The sequence below is a fragment of the Python bivittatus genome, unplaced genomic scaffold (assembly GCF_059951505.1).
Source record: "Python bivittatus isolate LINGU-HERP-01145 unplaced genomic scaffold, Pbiv_v1 ctg000110_np1212, whole genome shotgun sequence".
Classification (NCBI taxonomy): Eukaryota; Metazoa; Chordata; class Lepidosauria; order Squamata; family Pythonidae; genus Python; species Python bivittatus.
The window spans coordinates 537,431-556,957 of NW_028277045.1; the positions used below are offsets into that span (position 1 = coordinate 537,431).

General features: G+C 42.9%; 1 protein-coding gene across 2 annotated transcripts in view; it reads left to right on the forward strand.

Moving 5' to 3' along the window:
- Nucleotides 1–19,527, forward strand: part of NOS1 (nitric oxide synthase 1) — a 140,524-nt gene that overhangs the window by 96,907 nt on the left and 24,090 nt on the right. For both annotated transcript variants that reach the window (XM_088136638.1, XM_007423536.3), the window contains exons 4-11: nt 7,135–7,269; nt 10,497–10,642; nt 11,585–11,747; nt 12,453–12,544; nt 14,221–14,362; nt 15,243–15,382; nt 15,815–15,989; nt 17,323–17,424. In XM_088136638.1, the coding sequence (XP_087992764.1) occupies nt 7,135–7,269; nt 10,497–10,642; nt 11,585–11,747; nt 12,453–12,544; nt 14,221–14,362; nt 15,243–15,382; nt 15,815–15,989; nt 17,323–17,424 (1,095 nt within the window). The remainder of the gene's footprint in view (nt 1–7,134; nt 7,270–10,496; nt 10,643–11,584; nt 11,748–12,452; nt 12,545–14,220; nt 14,363–15,242; nt 15,383–15,814; nt 15,990–17,322; nt 17,425–19,527) is intronic.

Sequence of the window (19,527 nt, forward strand, 5' to 3'; positions counted from 1 at the left end):
AAAATGGCCACCACTACTGAGATTCACACCAGGCTGGCCAGGGCAGTGCCCAGTTGAGATGGTTCAGTTTCATAGCTTTCTGGGAAATCAAGCTAGCAAGTAAACTGTCGCTCCCAAATCTTCCAAATAATCTTGGTGTGTTCCTCCCTGGGAATTGCCAGTGGTGCCATTGGCATTTGATGGGTAGTATGGCCAAATAATCCAAAAGCAAAAGGCCAAGTCCTAATTGCACCCCCTTTCTTTTTTCTATTTGCTAGTTAATTCTCAGCTTTCCCAGCCAAGGAAATGCCTTCTAGTGGTAGATCGTTTCTAATGCACTCATTGTTATCACCCAAGGAACGCAAAACACAAAAGTACCTCCGTCTGAATCCCACTTTCAGCAAAGTTTCTCAGTTGTAGGAAGCTTACTGAATTTGAAGTCTTCCCCTCTTATTTCTTAGGGAACCAGTTCATTTGTTACACTTCAGAACTACCCAGATACATCAGCATTCTGGATGGGGTACAACTATATTTAAAAAGACTGTAGAGCCAACAGGAACGCTTAGAAAGTCTAAAAAGGTGCCGGTAATAACCATAAAGTAAAGTCCCAGTAAAACTAGCAACAAAGGGATGTTCACTCACTTTAAAATCCCTGGGAAAATAAAGGAAGATCATCATGTAGGCATTGAGACGACTTCTCTGAAGAAGGTGTTCCATAAACGGGATGTCACTGTATTTTTTTGTAATGCCAATCCAGGATCCGCCTTGTTTTATTGGGTGGAAACACCTGAAGAGAACCTCGGGTGAGGATGGAAGGAAGATACTCCTTTAGGAGCCTAATCCCAAGTCTTTTCAGCCCTTGGAGATTCATACCTGCATTTTGAATTGGGCTTGTCACCCAGCTGACCCCCCGTGAAAATTATGAAGCTCTGGCAGATGATTGTATTCGCCAGGCCCCCCTTAGCAACCAGGATCCAGCATGATACCCAAATATCAAGTCCCACAAAGTGAGAGGGCAAAGGACAGACTTTTGGGTCCATCCATCCAGGTCACTGATAGGGAGGGAATCGAGGAGAACAGAGACCTTCTTACTCTTCCAGAACAATAGAGACATCTTAGCTGTGCAAGTGTTTCTGGAAGTAATTCAGAACCAGGGAATGTTAGGACAAAATAAGAAACCGTAGTCTTTTCTTAGAGAGAAGCTTATACAAGAAGGCTAGACCCGTATTCTCTGCCAGCTACTTTGGCCCATTGGCCATGCTGGCTGCAGATGTTGGTTATTGTAATCAGATATAACTATACAGTAATACCCCCAGTGGAGAAAGCTTTTTGGGGATATATTAGGTAAATGTCTCCTTGAATGGGCCGTGGGCGTGCAGCTTGATTTCCTCCTGTATCACCTTTCACCTGTTAGGTTCCTGGCATCTCTATTCTCAGCTGCAAACCCTGCATCTTCCTAAACACCTCCTAATTTTTTTCTATCGAGAGCTTAATTTCTTCACACCCGTTGGGACTGCTCAAATCCTTCTCTCTGCTTAAGCTGCTATTAAACACCTCCTCTCTCCACCAAGGGCGTTATCCTCATTATTGGGTTGGTCTGCATACTTCCTCTGGTTCCTAATTCTAATTTCTCCCACCTTCAGCTTCAAGGTTCCTCAATCCTGCACGCCCAAATCCACTGGTTGAAGAATTAAACTTCCCACGTGGAATAGAGCATTTCTATTTTAAAAAAAAAAGAATAAGAGCTACAAAAAGGTTGGAAAAGCTTTTGATTGCCTCACTTTGAGGTTACTTCCTTTTAAGATTGTGCAAACAACCTTAAGGGTCAGAAGACTTGCTGTTTCCCAAAACAAAGGGGAACAATGACTTGTGACTCTCATAATGAGTCTTAGAACGGGAGCGCAATTTGAAACCTGCACATATTGTAGACTTGATATCAGGAAACAAAGAACAGGCTAAATCTCCTCTTTCAAATACTGTCTCCTAATGCCTCCTAATTGCGGCTTTGTTTGTTAGTGTGTTTTTAAAAAGTAGAAGACATTAAACTTCCCACATCTCATCATCTGTATTAGTAACGCTGGGCCAAAGTCTGCTTCTCCACGCCTGTTTCTCAAAAGTGTTCTTCCTTTTGGAAGAGTTTTCTACCTTATTCACAAAGTCCATGAGAATTTCTTCTGAATTTGTCTTGATAGTGAGCTTAGCTGTCCATTTTGCTGGTGCAGTTGTTTTACTTCACACACCTTTCTGCCACTTCCTCCCATTTTCCAATCAAAAAGAAAGAAAGAAAAGCCTCACAGAAGGCTGAAGTTTTCCTTTGAGACTAAATATAGTGGGGCAAAAAAGTATTTAGTCAGCTACCAGTTGTGCAAGTTCTCCCACTTAAAAAGATGAGAGAGGCCTGTAATTTTCATCATAGGTATACCTCAACCATGAGAGACAAAATGGGGGAAAAAATGCAGAAAATCACATTGTCTGATTTTTAAAGAATTTGCAAATAAATTAAAATAAATTAAATTAAATGATTTGCAAATCAATTCTTTAAAAATCAGACAATGTGATTTTCTGGATTTTTTCCCCCATTTTGTCTCTCATGGTTGAGGTATACCTATGATGAAAATTACAGGCCTCTCTCATCTTTTTAAGTGGGAGAACTTGCACAATTGGTGGCTGACTAAATACTTTTTTGCCCCACTGTAGAAGTGGGAGAAGCCAGAAAGGCTGAGGACTGTTAGTCAGAATGGGGGAAGCCAGAGTTAGGGTTAGTAAAATCTCTGTCAAGTCCACGATGTCCACCTCTCAGTTCTGAAGCATTCTCACGCAACCAGTTTTGGTTCAGACAAATACGTCTTTATTAAGAGGTACATGTAGCTTGTAAACAGAACATTGCTAAAACTAACACCTTGGGTAAACCTCCCTCTATTTATCCCCCCTCCCCTTATTGCCTGGCTCGTGAGTCCTCTTCACCTGTTGTTGACCTCTCTCCTTCCTCCCCGAGCTTCTTCCTGGTTCTTTGGGCCCCAGCTGCCTGGCCGGCAATCAAGCCCCTCTAAATTGCCCATATATGGTTAAGCTGCTTCCCAACTCCCCTTACAACCATTAACAGCCACCCCCCTTAGTTACAAGTGGCAGAAACAAATCAATCCAACTCCCAACGAATGCAATACAATGGAAAACAACAACAGTTGGGTGATGCAGGTTCTGACAATCTCTTTCATTCAACTGATTTTAAAAAATGCAGGAGAAATTTTCTGCACTGCAGAAATCATAGAATGTAAGGGTTGTAAAGGAACTTGGAGATCATCTAATCTACCCCTCTTGCCCAGTGCTGCAAGAATCTACTACAGATAGTCCTCAACTTACAGCCACAATTAGGACTGGAACTTCCGTCACTAAGCAATGCAGCCATTAAGTGAGTTGCACCCAATTTTACAACCTTTTTTGCCACAGTTGTTAAACAAATCCAGCTTCCCCCATTGACTTTGCTTGTCAGAAGCCCTCTGGGAAGGTCGGAAATGGCAATCATGTGACACCAGGATGCTGCAACCATCATAAATACATGCCAGTTGCCAAGCGCCTGAATTCTGATCACATGACTGTGGGGACACTGTGATGGTCGTAAGTGCAAGGAACGGTTGTAAGTCACTTTTTTCAGTACCGTCATAACTTCAAATGGTCATTAAACAAATGGTCATAAGTCAAAGACTACCTGTAATAAAGCTTTCATGATAGAAGGTCTTCCAGCCCCCTTGGAAGAGAATCTCCCATCTCCCAAGTCAGTCTGTTTCCTTGTTGAACAGCTCTTACTATTAGGGATGTTTTCCTACATACAACTAAAATCTGTCTCCTTGTTCAAGCCCGCTGTTTCTTGTTTTCTGAACAACTCTGAATAATTCTGCCCCATTTTCTCCATGACAGGCCTTCAGATACTTGAAGATAGTTCTCCCATCTCTGCAGACTTCTCTCCTCTAGGCTAAAATACCTAAGCCTCCAACTTACATGTTTTTTTCTTCCATTTACTTCTTCTCTTTTGGCCATACTCCAGTTTGTCAAACTCCTTCTTAAACTGTGGTGCCCAGAAGTGAACCCTGCAGTATATGACCAATGCAGAATAGAGAGAAAGGGGTCTGCATTCTACAGATGCCTATGTTCCAATTGGTTTTAATACATAGATTAGTTTTTAAGGTGCCACCAACTGTTCTTTGCTTTTAATACACAAGGAGGTTCCTGTAGCAGCGGATGGCTCTCCTGCTATTGCAGCCCCCATTCATCAGTTTCTGGGAATCCACTTATTTTCCTTGGCTCACATTTTGCCAACCTGTATCTTGGAGCACCACTTTTGGGGATGTCCCCACGGAAAGACAAAAACCTATAGCTATATGTCCATGTCACCTGTGCAAGATTTCTCTTCTGCTTCTTAACCATTGACTAAAAAAAAAAAGAACAAGAAGACTTGTGACTTGTGCATTTCCCATCATTAAAGACTATAGGGAGCGCATGGAAGTGGAAATGCTGTGTTCAAAAAGAGGGTTACAAAAATAAATGTTTGCACAGAGGGAGGAATTACCTGTAAGAGATCTCTTCTGCATTGCTGCTCTCTAGATCAATTTTCCACCTTTTGATCCCATTCAATTTTTTTTTCCCTGAGCAACCCAGATACAGCGTTGTCGGAAGGCTGCCATGTTTTCTTCCCCTGTTTGTGCAGTAAGAAAAGATCAGGGTGGGAGGTGGGGAAAAATGGAATCTCTTCCCCGTTTTCAGACCCTGGACACATTTTCTAGAGCTTCTGTAGTAAAAGGTGTTGTTGGTAAATGCAGTTCTCAGTTTCTCAACATTTGTAAAAGGGGAAAAAACCTATAGCCCTACCTGAAATTTGAATGAATGTTCAAAGACTCTTAAACTGTCTTTGGCAGGCAGGCAGAAATTCAGTGTGGGAGGCTTTCCTTGGCTTTACATCGCCCTCTTAGGAAAACACTGGATTTAGAAAATAGGGAATTCTTATGTCAGCCTCTTTGCTCATCTTCCTTCCCCAATATGATGCTTCTCTGCTGTTTTGGACTTCGATGCCCATCAGCCCTGCACAGCACTGCCAGTGGCTTGAGATGATGGGAGCTGTGGTCCAAAGCATCAGGAAGGCATGACATTGGAGAAGGAACAGCTGTTTCAACTGGCACAAAAGGACTGTAATGGTATGTGGGAATAACCTTGGGAGACAGGAGGAAGAGCTGCAGACTAGGCAATGGTCAGATAAGCAGCAGCTCAGCCCACAGAAGCAATGGGAGCATGGCAAACATCTCAGAAGGGACCCTCCCTAGTTTCTTGGGCTGTAAAGGTGAGGGGGAAGAGATGCACTTGCAGACTGTTAATGTAAGCTTACAATGAAGTTATTTTACAATAAAGTTACACACAGTACTTCTGGGTGTGCTTCTTATCTGGACTATCTTCCAAGGCTGACAAGGACTGAGCAGCACGTGTCCAACCTTGTCCAAGCTGGGATGCTAAATAGGCTTTATCCTAGTAAGTACTTGGATGGGAGACCATCAGGAATTCCCAGAGCCATAGACAGGGTTTCTTACATCCCAGAAGAAAGCAAGGGTCAACTACTTCTGAACGGTTGCAAAGAAAATTACACGGATTAGTTCCTGAAATCCCCATATTGGCTTGAAGGAAATTTTACCTTCATGAGAAAACAATTGGGGATCATGTGCATTGCAAAGCATACACTCTGCTTCTGATTGACAATCCACCCCCTTGGCAATTCTTTCCTCTCTGCCTTTTTCAGCAGGTATTTCCACCCACACTTACAGAGTCTTAATCTCTGTAACCTTGAGGATGACAGACATGACAGCCCTCTAGAACAGCTAGTTTGGAGGAGCAAAGAGCATGGTTTGGAGATGAGAATGAACCCTGTATTTCCTTCGAGCAGCATATTGTGGCTGGGTGTGCTGAACCCTAATACCAGGATAATCAAATAGAATGGCCAGCATGATATAGTAGGGAAGGTGCTGGACTGGTAGCAGGGAGCCCTTCAGCCATGGAGGCTCCCTGGGGGACTTTGAGCCAGTCCCTCCCTCTGAGGGCAAAACCCAGAGTGGTCCAGTGGTGAAGGTGTTGGACTAGCAGTGGGCCACTGAAGCTCCCTGGAGGACCTTGGGTTAGTCCCTCTCTCAACCTAAGAGCCAATGTGGTTCAGTGGAGAAGGTGCTGGACTAGGAGCAGGGAAACCCAGGTTCTAGTCCCCCCTCAGCCACAGAAGCTCCCTGGAGGACTTTGGGTCAGTCCCTCTCTCAGCTCAAGAAAGTTCACCGCATTGTTCTTGTGGGTGTAAATTGAGGGCAGGCCTTCAGCTCTTGGAGGAAAGGCAGAATATAAACTTAGTGAATAAGAAGGATGACCATGTTGGCTGGATTCCCAGCATGTGAAATGTCCCAACAATGAACAACATTGTGGTGTCCATGAGGTTGTGGGTCACCCACGTCCTAAGACAATGGCTGCCTTCTATAATGGTAGGTGGGAATGACCTTGGGAGACAGGACCCAGAGACACTGCCTGGGGAAAGGTCAGATGAGAAGCAGCTGAGCCCACAGAAGGAATGGGGTGTGGCAAACATCTCAGAAGGGACCCTCCCTAGTTTCTTGGGCTGTAAAGCAGACAAGGGGAGAATTGTACTTTCAGACTTGCAAGATTCTGTCAATGTAGCCTTACAATAAAGTAGAATTAGCTTATCTGGTCGTGTTTCCTATCTGGCTCACCTGGTAAAGCTGACACCTTCCCACAAACTACCTAACTCCAAGCCTTATCCTTGTGTCGTGTGCGTGTGTGTGTATAAAAATATAAATTTAAATACAGGAAGCTGGTCTGCTGCAACCTTTAGCATCATATTCATTTGCAGGAATGTTTTGGAGTCCCATGAAGATCCTACCAGGATGGTGAGGGACTGGTTGGTCTTCTATGAAATGAGGGTTTGGTAATTGGTTGTGGCCACCATTTTGTGAGTGGATCTACCACCTGTTCCCAAATTTGCACATCTACCATCAGCCGAAGAAGCTTGCCTATCCGTTCCACCTCCCCAGCCCTGGTGTCAGCCTCTTTCTGAGTAGCTGGGCTGGACCAGATAATCTCAAAGATCATTATTCTCTTTCTCCTCTGTTTACTCAGATCCCTTCTGGCTGGCAGTCCCCTACCAAAAATGTGGTGAACGGAAGCCCTTCCAAGTGCCCGCGTTTTGCCAAAGTGAGGAACTGGGAAACGGGCTGTGTGCTCAGCGATACTTTGCATTTGAAGTGCTCCATGGTAAGTGAGCTGCATATCTGCCCGAGTATTTTTTCCAACTGTTTTGGGGTCCGTTTCACAGATAAGGAAAGGTCCTTGAAACATGCTTCTTTCCAAGGTCCACCTTTACTATGAGGTGGAGTGACGCAGCCAGTTCAGGCAGATTGTGGCTAACCTTAAAGAGGAGGAAGCTTGACTGGGGAAGTTGGGGGAGACCCTGTTGCTGCACTGCAGGGACCAAAATGCCTCAATCTGGTCCCAACACTCAAACAGTCCTTTAGGGCAGGGTTGGAGAGTCCTGCTGAGCTGAATTGGAGAAAAGGTTCGGCCCCAGAGAACCAAGTTACTGTTTTTTGAGGTTACACTGTGATGTTGCCCAGCCTCACCATGACGCATGAAGCAAGCTTCACGGTTGGGCAGGTTGGCTGCAGCAGAAGCTGTGTGGCATTAGTAGGTGGCTGGACCAACCACCCTTTAAATGTCCCATAATGACATAGGGTCGAAAGCATTGTGGGAAATTGGCCAAGGAACATCAGCAACTGAAATCAAACCCTGTTTGGAGGGCATCAGGAGACTTAAATGGCCAGAGCAAAAGAAAAGAGTTTTCAAAGCAAGTCTCTACCCTGGTCCTCTCTGGATGCTGCAGCCCCGCGTTGGAGCTGAGGACGGGAGTAAACACCATTCCTTCTTTGACTCCCTCTATTGTTCCGTCTGTATGTTTCATTTCCTCCCTTCTGCATCCAAGGCTTAGTTAGTAAAATTACTGAATCTTTAATTCTGAAATTGTAGAGTGACTAATTTGTACTTCAGTTTCAGTTCTTCAGCTAGTCCCCATCTCCTTCTCGCTCCCTGCCTCCCGTCGTATTTCTTCTATTCGCCTCTGCGTAGATAAATCTCTGCAGAGTGCCATTTCAATGCGAACGTCTATACCATTCATATCAAGGTTCTTTTTGCTGTTGCCACGTGTGCTCCTGTAAAAGAATGTCAGCCACAAAGAATCTTGATGCTGTGATATGTAGTTGTTAGCAGAAGAATGCTCTTTTGCAGTTCAATCAATGCGCCTGACTGCACGTGTGCAATACTGTAGATTAGCAAAACATCAGTAATGGAACCGGGGAGGGGGGAGGGAAATAAACATGAATAAATGAGGGAACGTAGACCTAGGGTAGATGTGATCGTAAAGGAATGTTTTGTAGTTAAGGTTTTTTAAGATGCAAATAAGAAGGTTGCAGAGGATAGCAGGATGAAAAAACATCCATCTAGGGTGCAACAGCTGCGAAGCAAGCAAATTCCACACTGGGCGGATCACTAAGAAAAAAGATATAAAGCCACCAGCCTCGCACGGCTTTCATAGAAATGTTTAGCGTGAAAACAACCTGGAATGCTTTTCAGAATTCTGCTTCTCGTGTTTCAGGGAAAAGTTGCTAGGGCAAGGGAAAGGTGTAGGAAAGAAAGCCGCCACCAGAATGACTGGAGGAAAAGTAACAACATGAGCCTTTCCCCCCCTCCGGTTTAGAAAAGTCTAATGGGGGAGAGAGCAGAATAGAAGCGTTTGAAATTAGGAGTGGAGGAGTTTTTTCTCCCTCGTTCATAATAGTAGCATGAGAGAGACAATTCCCAAGCTGCCGTTTTCAGTCGTGTGATTCTTTTGAATACGGTTAGTCCGTTTCTGCAAGAAGAGGAGGCCAAAGAGATGTGTTAAACTCTGGGAGCATTAACAGACCGATGTTGCCTCTTGGGGCCTTCTCAACCACCATCACTTCTTCCCAGAACCACAGCCCTGCCAGTTCCTTGACTTCTTCACATCACTGTCCCTGCTCCTGAATGCCCTCAGAGACCCCTCCACGCATTGATTGAACCACCTCCTCCAAAGCATTTAAAGGAAAAATGCAGCCTTTGACTGCACAAAGATTCCCTGCTCCTGTGCTAGGACTTGGGCTTACCCAATGAAGTTGAAGTTTAGCTGTTCTGGACAATAGTTATGGTCCACTAACAGCAGAGCATAGTTATTTTTTTTGGATTATCCTACCACAAGACGCAATGGCCACCTACCTGGAGAGCTCCAAAGGCAGACTGGACCAATCTACAGCAGCTAAAACTGTCACCAGATACCAATCATGAAGGTGATAGGCTATCTCCAAGGCAGAAAAAGGATAAACTTTTAATCCTGGTGAATAACTGCATGATAGAGCATTTGTCCCCAACTCGTAGTTGAGATTCAGGAGGTACTGCCCGTCATTTAGGAAGTCATACTCAGCCATCAAGGCTAATATCCCTTGATAGGCTGATCCTCCATAAATATATCTAACCCTTTTTTAAAAAAAGAAAGAAAGAAAGAAAAAACCTTTCTAAAATATATCCAATTGTGGCAAATAGCACAGTTCATACATTGTGTAGTGAAGTGGTTCTTTTTATCACCTTGTGTTTAGTTTCACTGAATGCCTCCAAGTTTTAACAAAGGGAGAGGGAGAAAAAATGATTGTCTGCCTGTGTTTCCCATAATATGCACGGTTTTATATATATAACAAGCCCCAATGGCTGTATTGTTTCCTTGTACGGAAGCTGATCTGCCACACTAAATCATTCTGATTTCTCTTTTCTGTTTGCAACTTGGGCCCATCACCTGTTGGCACAGCTTGGCACAGCCCCCACCAGCAACAAGTAGCTGTATTCAGAAATGTTTTAGACTTAAAAAGGGAAATCTTTTCCTAGTTTAGTGACATTTCAGGGGTTAGATCGAAGATTATTTAAACTTACATATTTAAAAGCAGCAAGACTAAAAATTGTTTCAGAATTCTGCCCCTTTTCCAGGCCTATAGTTTATAGTGTCCTTTCTGAGGTGCGATAACCATAATAGAACAGATTATTCCACGGTGAAGCATTCTTCTGGGGTTAAATTACAGATCATGAAGGGACATCCACTGTGTTTTCTGCTTCTCCGTGGCCTGGTTCTGAAGCCATCATTGCCCAGCTAACAGGACCATGGTTGAATAGAGAAAGAACCAGTTCGCTCTCAACCTTTCCCTTTATAACTCTGCTTCAGTGCCCTGTCATGGTTTTATTAACCCAGAAATGGAGATACAACCTGTGCTTACCAGCCAGGCTAAGGAGCCAGATTCAGAGTATGGCTCTGTGCTCTGAACATGTTCCATCCATGGACATTCTCTGCAAATCCACTGTGTTATTTTAACTCCTGCAACAGGTTAACAGAATCTGTACTGTGTGCCTTTCTACCTCTCACCTTTCAGGTGACCCCCTGCAGTGAACAGGTCTGCATGGGTTCCATCATGACTCCTTCTCAGCATGTCCGAAAACCAGAAGACGTCCGGACAAAGGATCAGCTACTCCTCCTGGCCAAAGAATTCATCGATCAATACTACTCCTCCATCAAGAGGCAAGTCTGGGGCCTCAACAATTCCTGGGGCAGAGAGTTTTGCCCCAGAAACTGTCATGATTTCTGCCAGGTGTTTGAATATGGGCAGTCAGACACCAAGTTGTCCTATTCACTAGGATCAGGGTGACCTACTTGCAAATTCGGGGGGGGGGGTGTTTGAAATAAGTGGCTGGTAGGGTCTTCCTGGTTAATTATATAAGTTCAGCATGAATCTGCCCTTAGTTTGGTAAAAAAAAAATCATTCTCCCCTCATCAGAACACATTTGGTTGGGATAGCATTCCATAACAAGGAAGGGAAAGGATAGAGGACTTCACTTTTGGTTCATAAATAAGGTGTTGAATGTTGCCAGGAGGACTGGAGATAAGAAAAGTGCTTCATTATTCTTGATGTTTCAGGCGGATTTCTGACTATGCTTATTATGATTAGTTTGGTGGATACTGCTTTTAATTTCATTTTATTTTCACCCAACCGATAACTCTTCCATTAAAAGAGGCTAAAGAATTCTTAATAAAAGCCTTGACCTGAGCTCAAACATTACAGCATGCTCCTTCCGTGTTCTGAGCCCATCGTGGTAAGCCATTAGCAAAGCCAAATTGTCAGACCTAAAACAGCTCATAGAAAAGAAACATCTCTGGTGGCCAGGAGTTCTTCTCTCCCCACATCAATGGGTGTTTTGAACTGTGGTTCTTCTGCCAGAGTTAGAAGAAAGCAAGGGGTTAAATCCCTGGACAGAGATAGAACAGGGGAACTCTGCTGGTGCTCATTGTGATGATTATAATTGCCAATTTTGGCACCATGCCTCTTCCCCTTTGGAGAACCAAGAGTATAAAGTGGGTTTGCTTGGACATGTGTGCAGGGGCAGGATTGCCTTGCGCAACTCAACGGTGCCCAGCCTGATGGCATGAATGATGGCTAACCTGCTTCCTTCCCTGCCCTGGCAGGTTTGGCTCCAAAGCTCACATGGAAAGGCTAGTGGAGGTCACCAAGGAGATAGAAACTACCGACACTTACCAGTTGCGAGATACAGAGCTGATCTACGGAGCCAAGCATGCGTGGCGCAATGCCTCCCGTTGCGTGGGTAGAATCCAGTGGTCCAAGCTGCAGGTGAGGAACTGGTGGGCTTGGGCACAGCCAGCAGGCCACCTGCCTCAATGGTACACCTCGGCAAGTACGGATGTGATTAGCAGGGATGAGTATTATTGGCAAACTGGCACAGAGTTAAGAGGTCTGCAGGGAGGCTGAAAGCTCAGATGAAGCCTTCCCTGAAGATCTGAGGAAGCTGATTTAAAACAAGCCATCCAAATATTTTAAGTTCAGGGTTTTGCAAGCACATACGCCCGCCCCGTAAGTTTCTTTTCATTACACCGAAAGGAAGAAAAAGCCCATGAGCTGGAGGCATGTGGAAGTTGCAAACATCCTTTCTGTGCAAATGTTAATCCTCAATAAAATGCTTTCAGAGATTTGCATGCAAAATCAGAGCCTCCTCCCCTACCTTAACTTGTTTTAAGCCTGCTTAAGTGTTTATAAGGGTTTACTCGCTGAGGCAGCTCCAGATGTAAGGTGGAGGACTGTCAAACTGCTTTCTATCTTTAACACGTTTTTCTAGTTCGGCCCTCCAGGATCTTAAAACTGTTTGGTCTAACCCTGCCTTCTGATAGCCACATGATAGCCACAATTAAAACATACAATTGGATGCATACACTTACACATAAGTAGTATCCTCTGTTCTTCAGACTTAAGCTTCTTTCTTCATTCTCTGTGTTGTTCTTGTGAATCTTAACTCCGACTCCTCTGTTTGAATCTTTCCAGGTTTTTGATGCCCGGGACTGTACCACCGCCCATGGGATGTTCAACTACATTTGCAACCACATCAAATATGCCACTAACAAAGGGAACCTCAGGTACACGAGTGTGAGTGTGCATGTGTTGTGTGGTTTCATGCCCAAAAGGCACTGCGCCACGACCTGCTTTGGTATATCTAACTCATCTCAGTTTGGGAAGGTCGACAGAAAACGGAGCGACCCAATGTTAGAATCTCCCATAGCAATAATAAAATGAAAAGCCAACAATTCTAGTCTAAAATGGAATGGATTTTCCACTCTAATTGCCAGTATACAAAAGACGCCAAAGGAGCTGCTGGTGCCTGTCAAGCAAGGGGTGGTAACCTACAGACCTGTGGCTACATGCGGCTTGCAAATCCCCTTCTTTACAGCCCCCTCCCAAACCTCCTCCCGCGGCGTTGCTGAATTGCTGTAATTGCAGTAAATTGGAGGCAGGACTTCCTTTCATTTCGAGATGAAAAAATAGTACTGTATGGTAAGGGCTGAAATGAGCTTAACACCACTTAACAAAGGAAAAACAAGAACTCCCAATTCAAACAAACAGAGTCATTCCCAGCCTGGCCTAACTGCGTTGCAGCTCCACTTGTTTTGCAGAATCAAACAAGACCGCCTAAAACCTTGACAACCCCCATCACAGAGAGAGTTAGGCAGTCTTTCGATCTATATCCTTTTTCTATGTCTGCAGCATTGCCAGGATACTCAGAGTGAGCAAATGTTTAGCCCAGCTGAGTTTTTAGCCTGGCCAGAAGACTTTTCTGGGGAAATCTCAAAATGCAAGAACAGCTTTCTGGAATAAAACAAGGCCCAGGTTAACTCAGCAATTTGTTTTTCCCCCAGTAGCTCACCAAATGCTCCTAGGGTGCCCATAAGCAGGAAGTGGAGACTTAACCCCTCTCCCCTGTTGTTTCCCTGCAACTGGTATTTGGACACATGGGGTTCCCAACTTAAAGGTAACATGGAGCCTTCAAGACTAATAACCCTTGATAGACCTGACCTCCATGAATTTATCCAATTCCCTTTTAAATAGATCCAACTCTATTTAAAAGCATCGCTTCTTGCAGTAATACCGTATATACTCACAAATAAGACAACAATTTCAGGTGCCAAAATGTACCCCAAAAATTGAGTTCAGCTTGTCTTTTAATGAGCTGCTCCACAAGTATATATGGTAGTACATATATATCCTGTATATACTTGCATAGAAGCCCATCCGTGGATAATAATTCACTTGAATTTTTAACCGAAATGCCATGAAAAACGGATAATCTGTGGATTACCCATGGATAAGCCAGTCGTGAAAATTAATATGAACATTTTGAGGGTTGGCTTATCTGCAGGTGGTGCATTTTTCATGGCATTTTGGTTAAAAATTCAAGGGTCAGCTTATCCGCACATTGGCTTATACGTGAGTATATATGGAAAATTCCACAGAGAGGTTTGCAGCACCTTTGTGCAACTCTTTAAAGCAGCTGCACCAAACAGGCATTTAGAATCGATCTCTACATTGAGCTGTCCATGGTCCTGACAATGTTTGGTTGCACCAGAGCCCAGCTGAGGGTTTTTGGCTGGCATCCTTGAGGTCGTCAGGCCATGGAGGGACCTAGCTGGGGATGGCAGTAAGAAAAACAGACCTCAGTTTCCTTATGACTGTGGGCCAGCTGACTGAGCACTGTCTGCAGAGTAACTCCTTCCATTAGGAATGTTAAAGCTGGGCCCCTTTTTTCTTGTCCTCCTAGGTCTGCCATCACCATCTTCCCACAAAGGACCGATGGCAAACACGACTTCCGAGTCTGGAACTCCCAGCTCATCCGTTATGCTGGATATAAGCAACCAGACGGTACCATCTTGGGTGATCCAGCCAATGTGGAGCTGACGGAGGTTGGTGCATAACATGGAGGGACACACAGAATCCCATGAGGATAACGTACCTATGGTGGAAAAATCCATTGTCTTACTGTAATGGCCTGTGGGAAAGACCTTGGGAGACAGGAGGGAGAGGCCCAGACTGGACCACCAGCATGTAAAAGATTTCAAACAGTGCAAAATTTGAACAAAAGTGCCCTGTGAAAACAATAGTGTTCACTGTAGAATACTAAATACTATATAGTTTGGTGCATAAAGCAGCCTGGCTGTTTTCTTTTTCTGATTTAGATTCTTCCAAGCCTTGAGAAAATAAATTTTTTCCTTCTGCTGTAAATTGATCATAGAGTTTTGGTATTAGGGTTTTGAAGAAGGCCAATATTCTTCTAGGGTTTATTTTGGGTTCTGTGTAACAAGCCAGATCAAACATACCTAGGCAGTCAGTATTTTTCCATTCTGGCACAGGTAAGAAAGCAAAACGGAGTGAAGGTTCCCTATCTCCTTGGAGATTTGGCACAGGGGCAGGTTTTGAAGCATTTCAATCTGAACCAGCCAGGCCAAAGATCCTTCTAATGGTTGTGTACTGTTGCTCGTAGGACTGCACACCTTTTGGCTTGAGGGCTGCACTGGGCATTGCGTGGCATGTTTGGAATGGCAGAGCCAGGAACTATTTTGGAAAGGTGGTTCTGCAGTTTTTGGGGGTGAAATGGGTACCTTAAGAAGCTCTATGCTGAAGGCATGCTTTTTTCCCATTGAAGTCCCCAACATCCCAGATCCAAAGAAGGCCCCACTCTAAGGGGACTCTGCAGCCCAGCAAAGAGACGTTGGTAGGCTTCACTTTTTGCACCTGTGTTCTGTTGCATGGATATCCACCAACCTACTTTTCCTTTGGGTGCAGATTTGCCTACAACAAGGGTGGAAAGCCCCCTACGGCCGATTCGATGTCCTACCACTCCTTCTCCAGGCCAATGGCAATGACCCTGAGCTTTTTGAAATCCCACCTGAGTTGGTGTTGGAAGTCCCCATTAGACATCCCAAGTAAGTCCAAACACCTGTGTTCTTGACTCCCATTAAGTTGATGTCAAGCAGTTGTCAGTCTTCAGACTCAACTATGTCATAGGAGACTCTGGATAGGGCTCCATTAACCTACCTTTGGGCACGTGTAGAAAATACTTCTCTTTTCCCTGAGTAAGTTCTACCCTTACTCAGGGAAGGGTAGTGGTGGTTCCCTTACTCTCTGGGTTTTTATTTTGTTTTGTTGCTTAGTCATATGCTAGGATGATGTGCTTTATGGATAGACCCTTAGGCATGGAGTTTGCTTTCAGCCTCAAAACATGAAAATAAAGAAATAAATGTTTGTTCTTTATTTATTCAGAATTGGACCAGATGTTCTTCAGGTAGATTGAGCTTTTGTAGTTTTTTTTAGCTGAAGTTGTCCTGGCTGTTCCTACTTTCTTTTTTCTTTAACAGATTCGACTGGTTTAAAGACCTCGGGCTTCAGTGGTATGGTTTACCAGCTGTTTCTAACATGCTGCTAGAGATTGGAGGCTTGGAATTCTCAGCATGCCCCTTCAGTGGTTGGTACATGGGGACCGAGATTGGAGTCCGGGACTACTGTGACAACTCTCGTTACAACATCCTAGAGGTATCCATTCTCTCTCGAATCATACTTGAGTCTTTGAAACCTTTCAAGGAGATTACCAGAGTAGAGAAACTAGAGACTGCCAGAGGGTTGGGATTTTAGCTCTCACCATCCTGTGCCATTGGCTGTGATGTCTGAGGCTGATGGGGGATGAAGTCCACTAGATCTGGAAGATGCCCTTGATATAAAGTTTATAGCAACTCAACAACCTTGGTCAGTCTTATTCCTCTGAACAGGAAGGTCATTGGTTCCAGGTGGGATGTCTTGATTAAGAGCTACCTATGCCACTCCTTTCAACTCACATTTTAAAGTTATCATGGAAGATCATTGAATGGCATCCATAGCTCAGTGATGAAACACTTACTTTGCATGACCAATGCACTAAGCATCTCCAGCTTAAAGTCCAACTAGAACGGGGAAAGATCTCCTCTGCCTTAAAAGCTGTTCAGCTCTTTTAAGTGGATAAATATCTAATATAAATTAGGTAACTCAATTTCTGTGTATTTTCTGGAAGATGGAAACACAGCACATGCTTATGAGGAAAAGTTGGAGTAATCAACCATTCTTAAAGGTCTGCACAACAAAGAGTCTTCCTACCTTAAAAACTAATATTTATGATGTCATAGTAAAAAAACAAAACAAACTGAAGTTAAAATTCACCAAGGTTGGCATAGTCAAATGCAACTGTTTGCTCTTTAACTGGTCTGAGGGCTCAAAAAAAATGAGCAAGTACAGAAAGTGATACAATCAAGAGTGGCCATTCGCAAAACAGTACTTGGATGTGATATTTGGTGATGCGTCTGACAAGGTGGACTCTAGTCTATAACAACGCGTGCCATCTTTCTCCAACCTGTTCCTTCCTAGCTGTCTCATGTCTACAATTCCCAGTCTTCTTGTCCTGATGTATCTGGAGGCCGCCATGCTATTAAAAAACAACAGCAACAGCTTTTGCTGCAGCAGATAAACAAAGCTACCCCCATTGCCACTTTAGATGTAAATTTAGGAATCCTGAAGTTACATATCTAAATTTTGGATGTCCAGATTATTTGAAGAAAGTAGTAAGCAGATACAGATACAAATGGTTGTGGTTGTTAAAATGATTTCTCTAACTGCCTAGCTCCAATCAGATTGAAGAGTGGTGTAGAGCTTAGAATTAATAACCAGAATCACAATCACAGCAGGTAAACCTTTTTTATATCTTTCAAAACTTACTGCACTGACTAGGCTGTCCTGTTTTCTAGCCACCTTACTAAGAATTTCTCATCCAGTCCTGCCGTTTCATAAAACTTCATTTCACGTCTAATTGTGATGTTGCTGTGCTGTTCATGCATTGCAGGAAGTTGCTAAAAAGATGAATTTGGACATGCGGAAGACCTCCTCTCTCTGGAAGGACCAGGCACTAGTGGAAATCAACATTGCAGTCCTGTACAGCTTCCAGGTACTGGCAGATTATTTCATAAAACCATAGCCATTTAGTAATGTTAAATATACACAATCTTTGGAGTGCTGTACAGGTAGTCCTCATTTAGCGACCACAATTGGGACCGGCAACTCTGTCATTAAGCAAAGCAGTCACTAAGTGAAATAGCAACTGTGCTTACAATCTTATTTCAGCTTTCCTTTGGTTTACAGACCTGTGAAGGTTGTAAATTCAAGAAATGGTTGCAAAGTTACTTTTTCATCACTGTTGTAACTGCGAACAGTCGCTAAATGAGGCAGTCGCTAAACAAGGACTACCTGTAATCAGATCATTTTGGACTCTGGCTTTAATGGTCTTGAAAACACCTCCCTTTCTGGAACATCATGTACATCTTGGGTCCTTGAGGCACCCTATCATCATTCAAAGCTTGATCTTTGCTGCCACACTCAGATTTTTAATGTAACACCATAGGTTAATTATTATATGGTCAGGGAGAGACCACATTAATGACAGTGAATGGATTCAATTAAATTTAATGTAACTTTTAAAAATAGTTTTATTAAAACATTTTATATACATAGTAAGAAATACTTTCAAAGCAAAAAATATAATAAAGTATATGTGAAAAAGAAAAAAAGAAAGGAAAGGAAAGGAAAAAAGAGACAAAGAAAAAAGGAGATAGAAAAAAGAAGAAGAACAGAACAGAAAACATTATATATATAAATAAAGAAGTGGCTTCCGATCTTCCTCTCAGCAGTTATACATACAATTCTAATCAAAACTCTCTCTAAGATTACTTCCTAATTCCCTTCTTTCTATAACCTTTATCAAAACCAAAATCATTTAGATATATCACAAAATCATTTAGATATATCTAAATTTGTGGAATTTATGCTGGAAATATGAACAACACGAAGGGACATTTTATCATGTTTGGTGGACGTGTAACAAATCCAAAAAATTTTGGATACAGATACGTTCACTAATTCAGAAGATCTCAAAGACTAATATACAATTGAAACCAGAGGCTTTTCTTTTGGGATTGATGGACTGACAGCTGGAAGAAAAGTCATGGAACTTTGTTTTTACAAAAGACAACTGCAGCGAGATTATTATATACTCAAGTGGAAAGATCCGGCGTTACCCACAATAGAGGAATGGTTGGTGAAGATGATGGAACTTGCAGAGATGGTTAAATTGACTTCTTTGATTACAGAAAAGACCATCTCTACATTTTTGGCTGACTGGAAACCCCTTACAGACTTTTTGCATGAAACAGAATAAAATGAACTGGTAATTTGTGGTTTTGATGCTTAGAAAAAAAACCCTAAATAATAGAAAAAAGAGAGCTTTTCTTTTTGTAACCATAGAGTAAGAGATAATTTTGTAATCATACTTGCACTTGCTGCAAAGAATATCAGCAGCTTCTTCTATATTTTTCCTTTTGCACTTTTGTCTTCTGCTTTGTCTTTTTCTTTCTTTTCTTTCTTTACTTTATATTCATTTTCGTTTTTATCTTCTTTTCAAAACTTTTAATAAAATTTATATATACATATAAAAAAATATATCTAAATTTGTATGGCAAGGGGAAAAAACCAAGAGTTAAATACAAGGTGTTACAAGATGCAAAGGAAAGAGGAAGATTGGGTTTACCAGATTTGAAATTGTATTTTGCAGCTTGTTGTTTGATTTGGATGAAAGAATGGGTGTTGCTGAGAAACAAAAGACCTTTAGAGTTAGAAGCGCACGACCTGAGGTTTGGATGGCATAGCTATTTATGGTACAATAAAGATGAAATTAATGTGGATTTTAAAAACCATTTTATTAGACATGCCTTATTGAGAATATGGAATAGATATAAACCCAGCTTATGCTCAGAAACACTTCTATGGATCTCAGCACAAATTTAATGTAACTTGTAATGGAAGTTAAGGGGGTGCGTTTCTACCCCATCCACTTTTTGGAAAGTCTTCCCCAATACACCACTCAAAAGCCAAGAAAAGTCTTTGGTTCCCCCTACAGCTGCCTCTGGGTATGACAATTGCTTCATCTACTTTCAACCCTGGCAAGGCAGCCCTGTTGCATTTTGACTCCTTCCCTAATTAATCAGCTTGGTCGGGG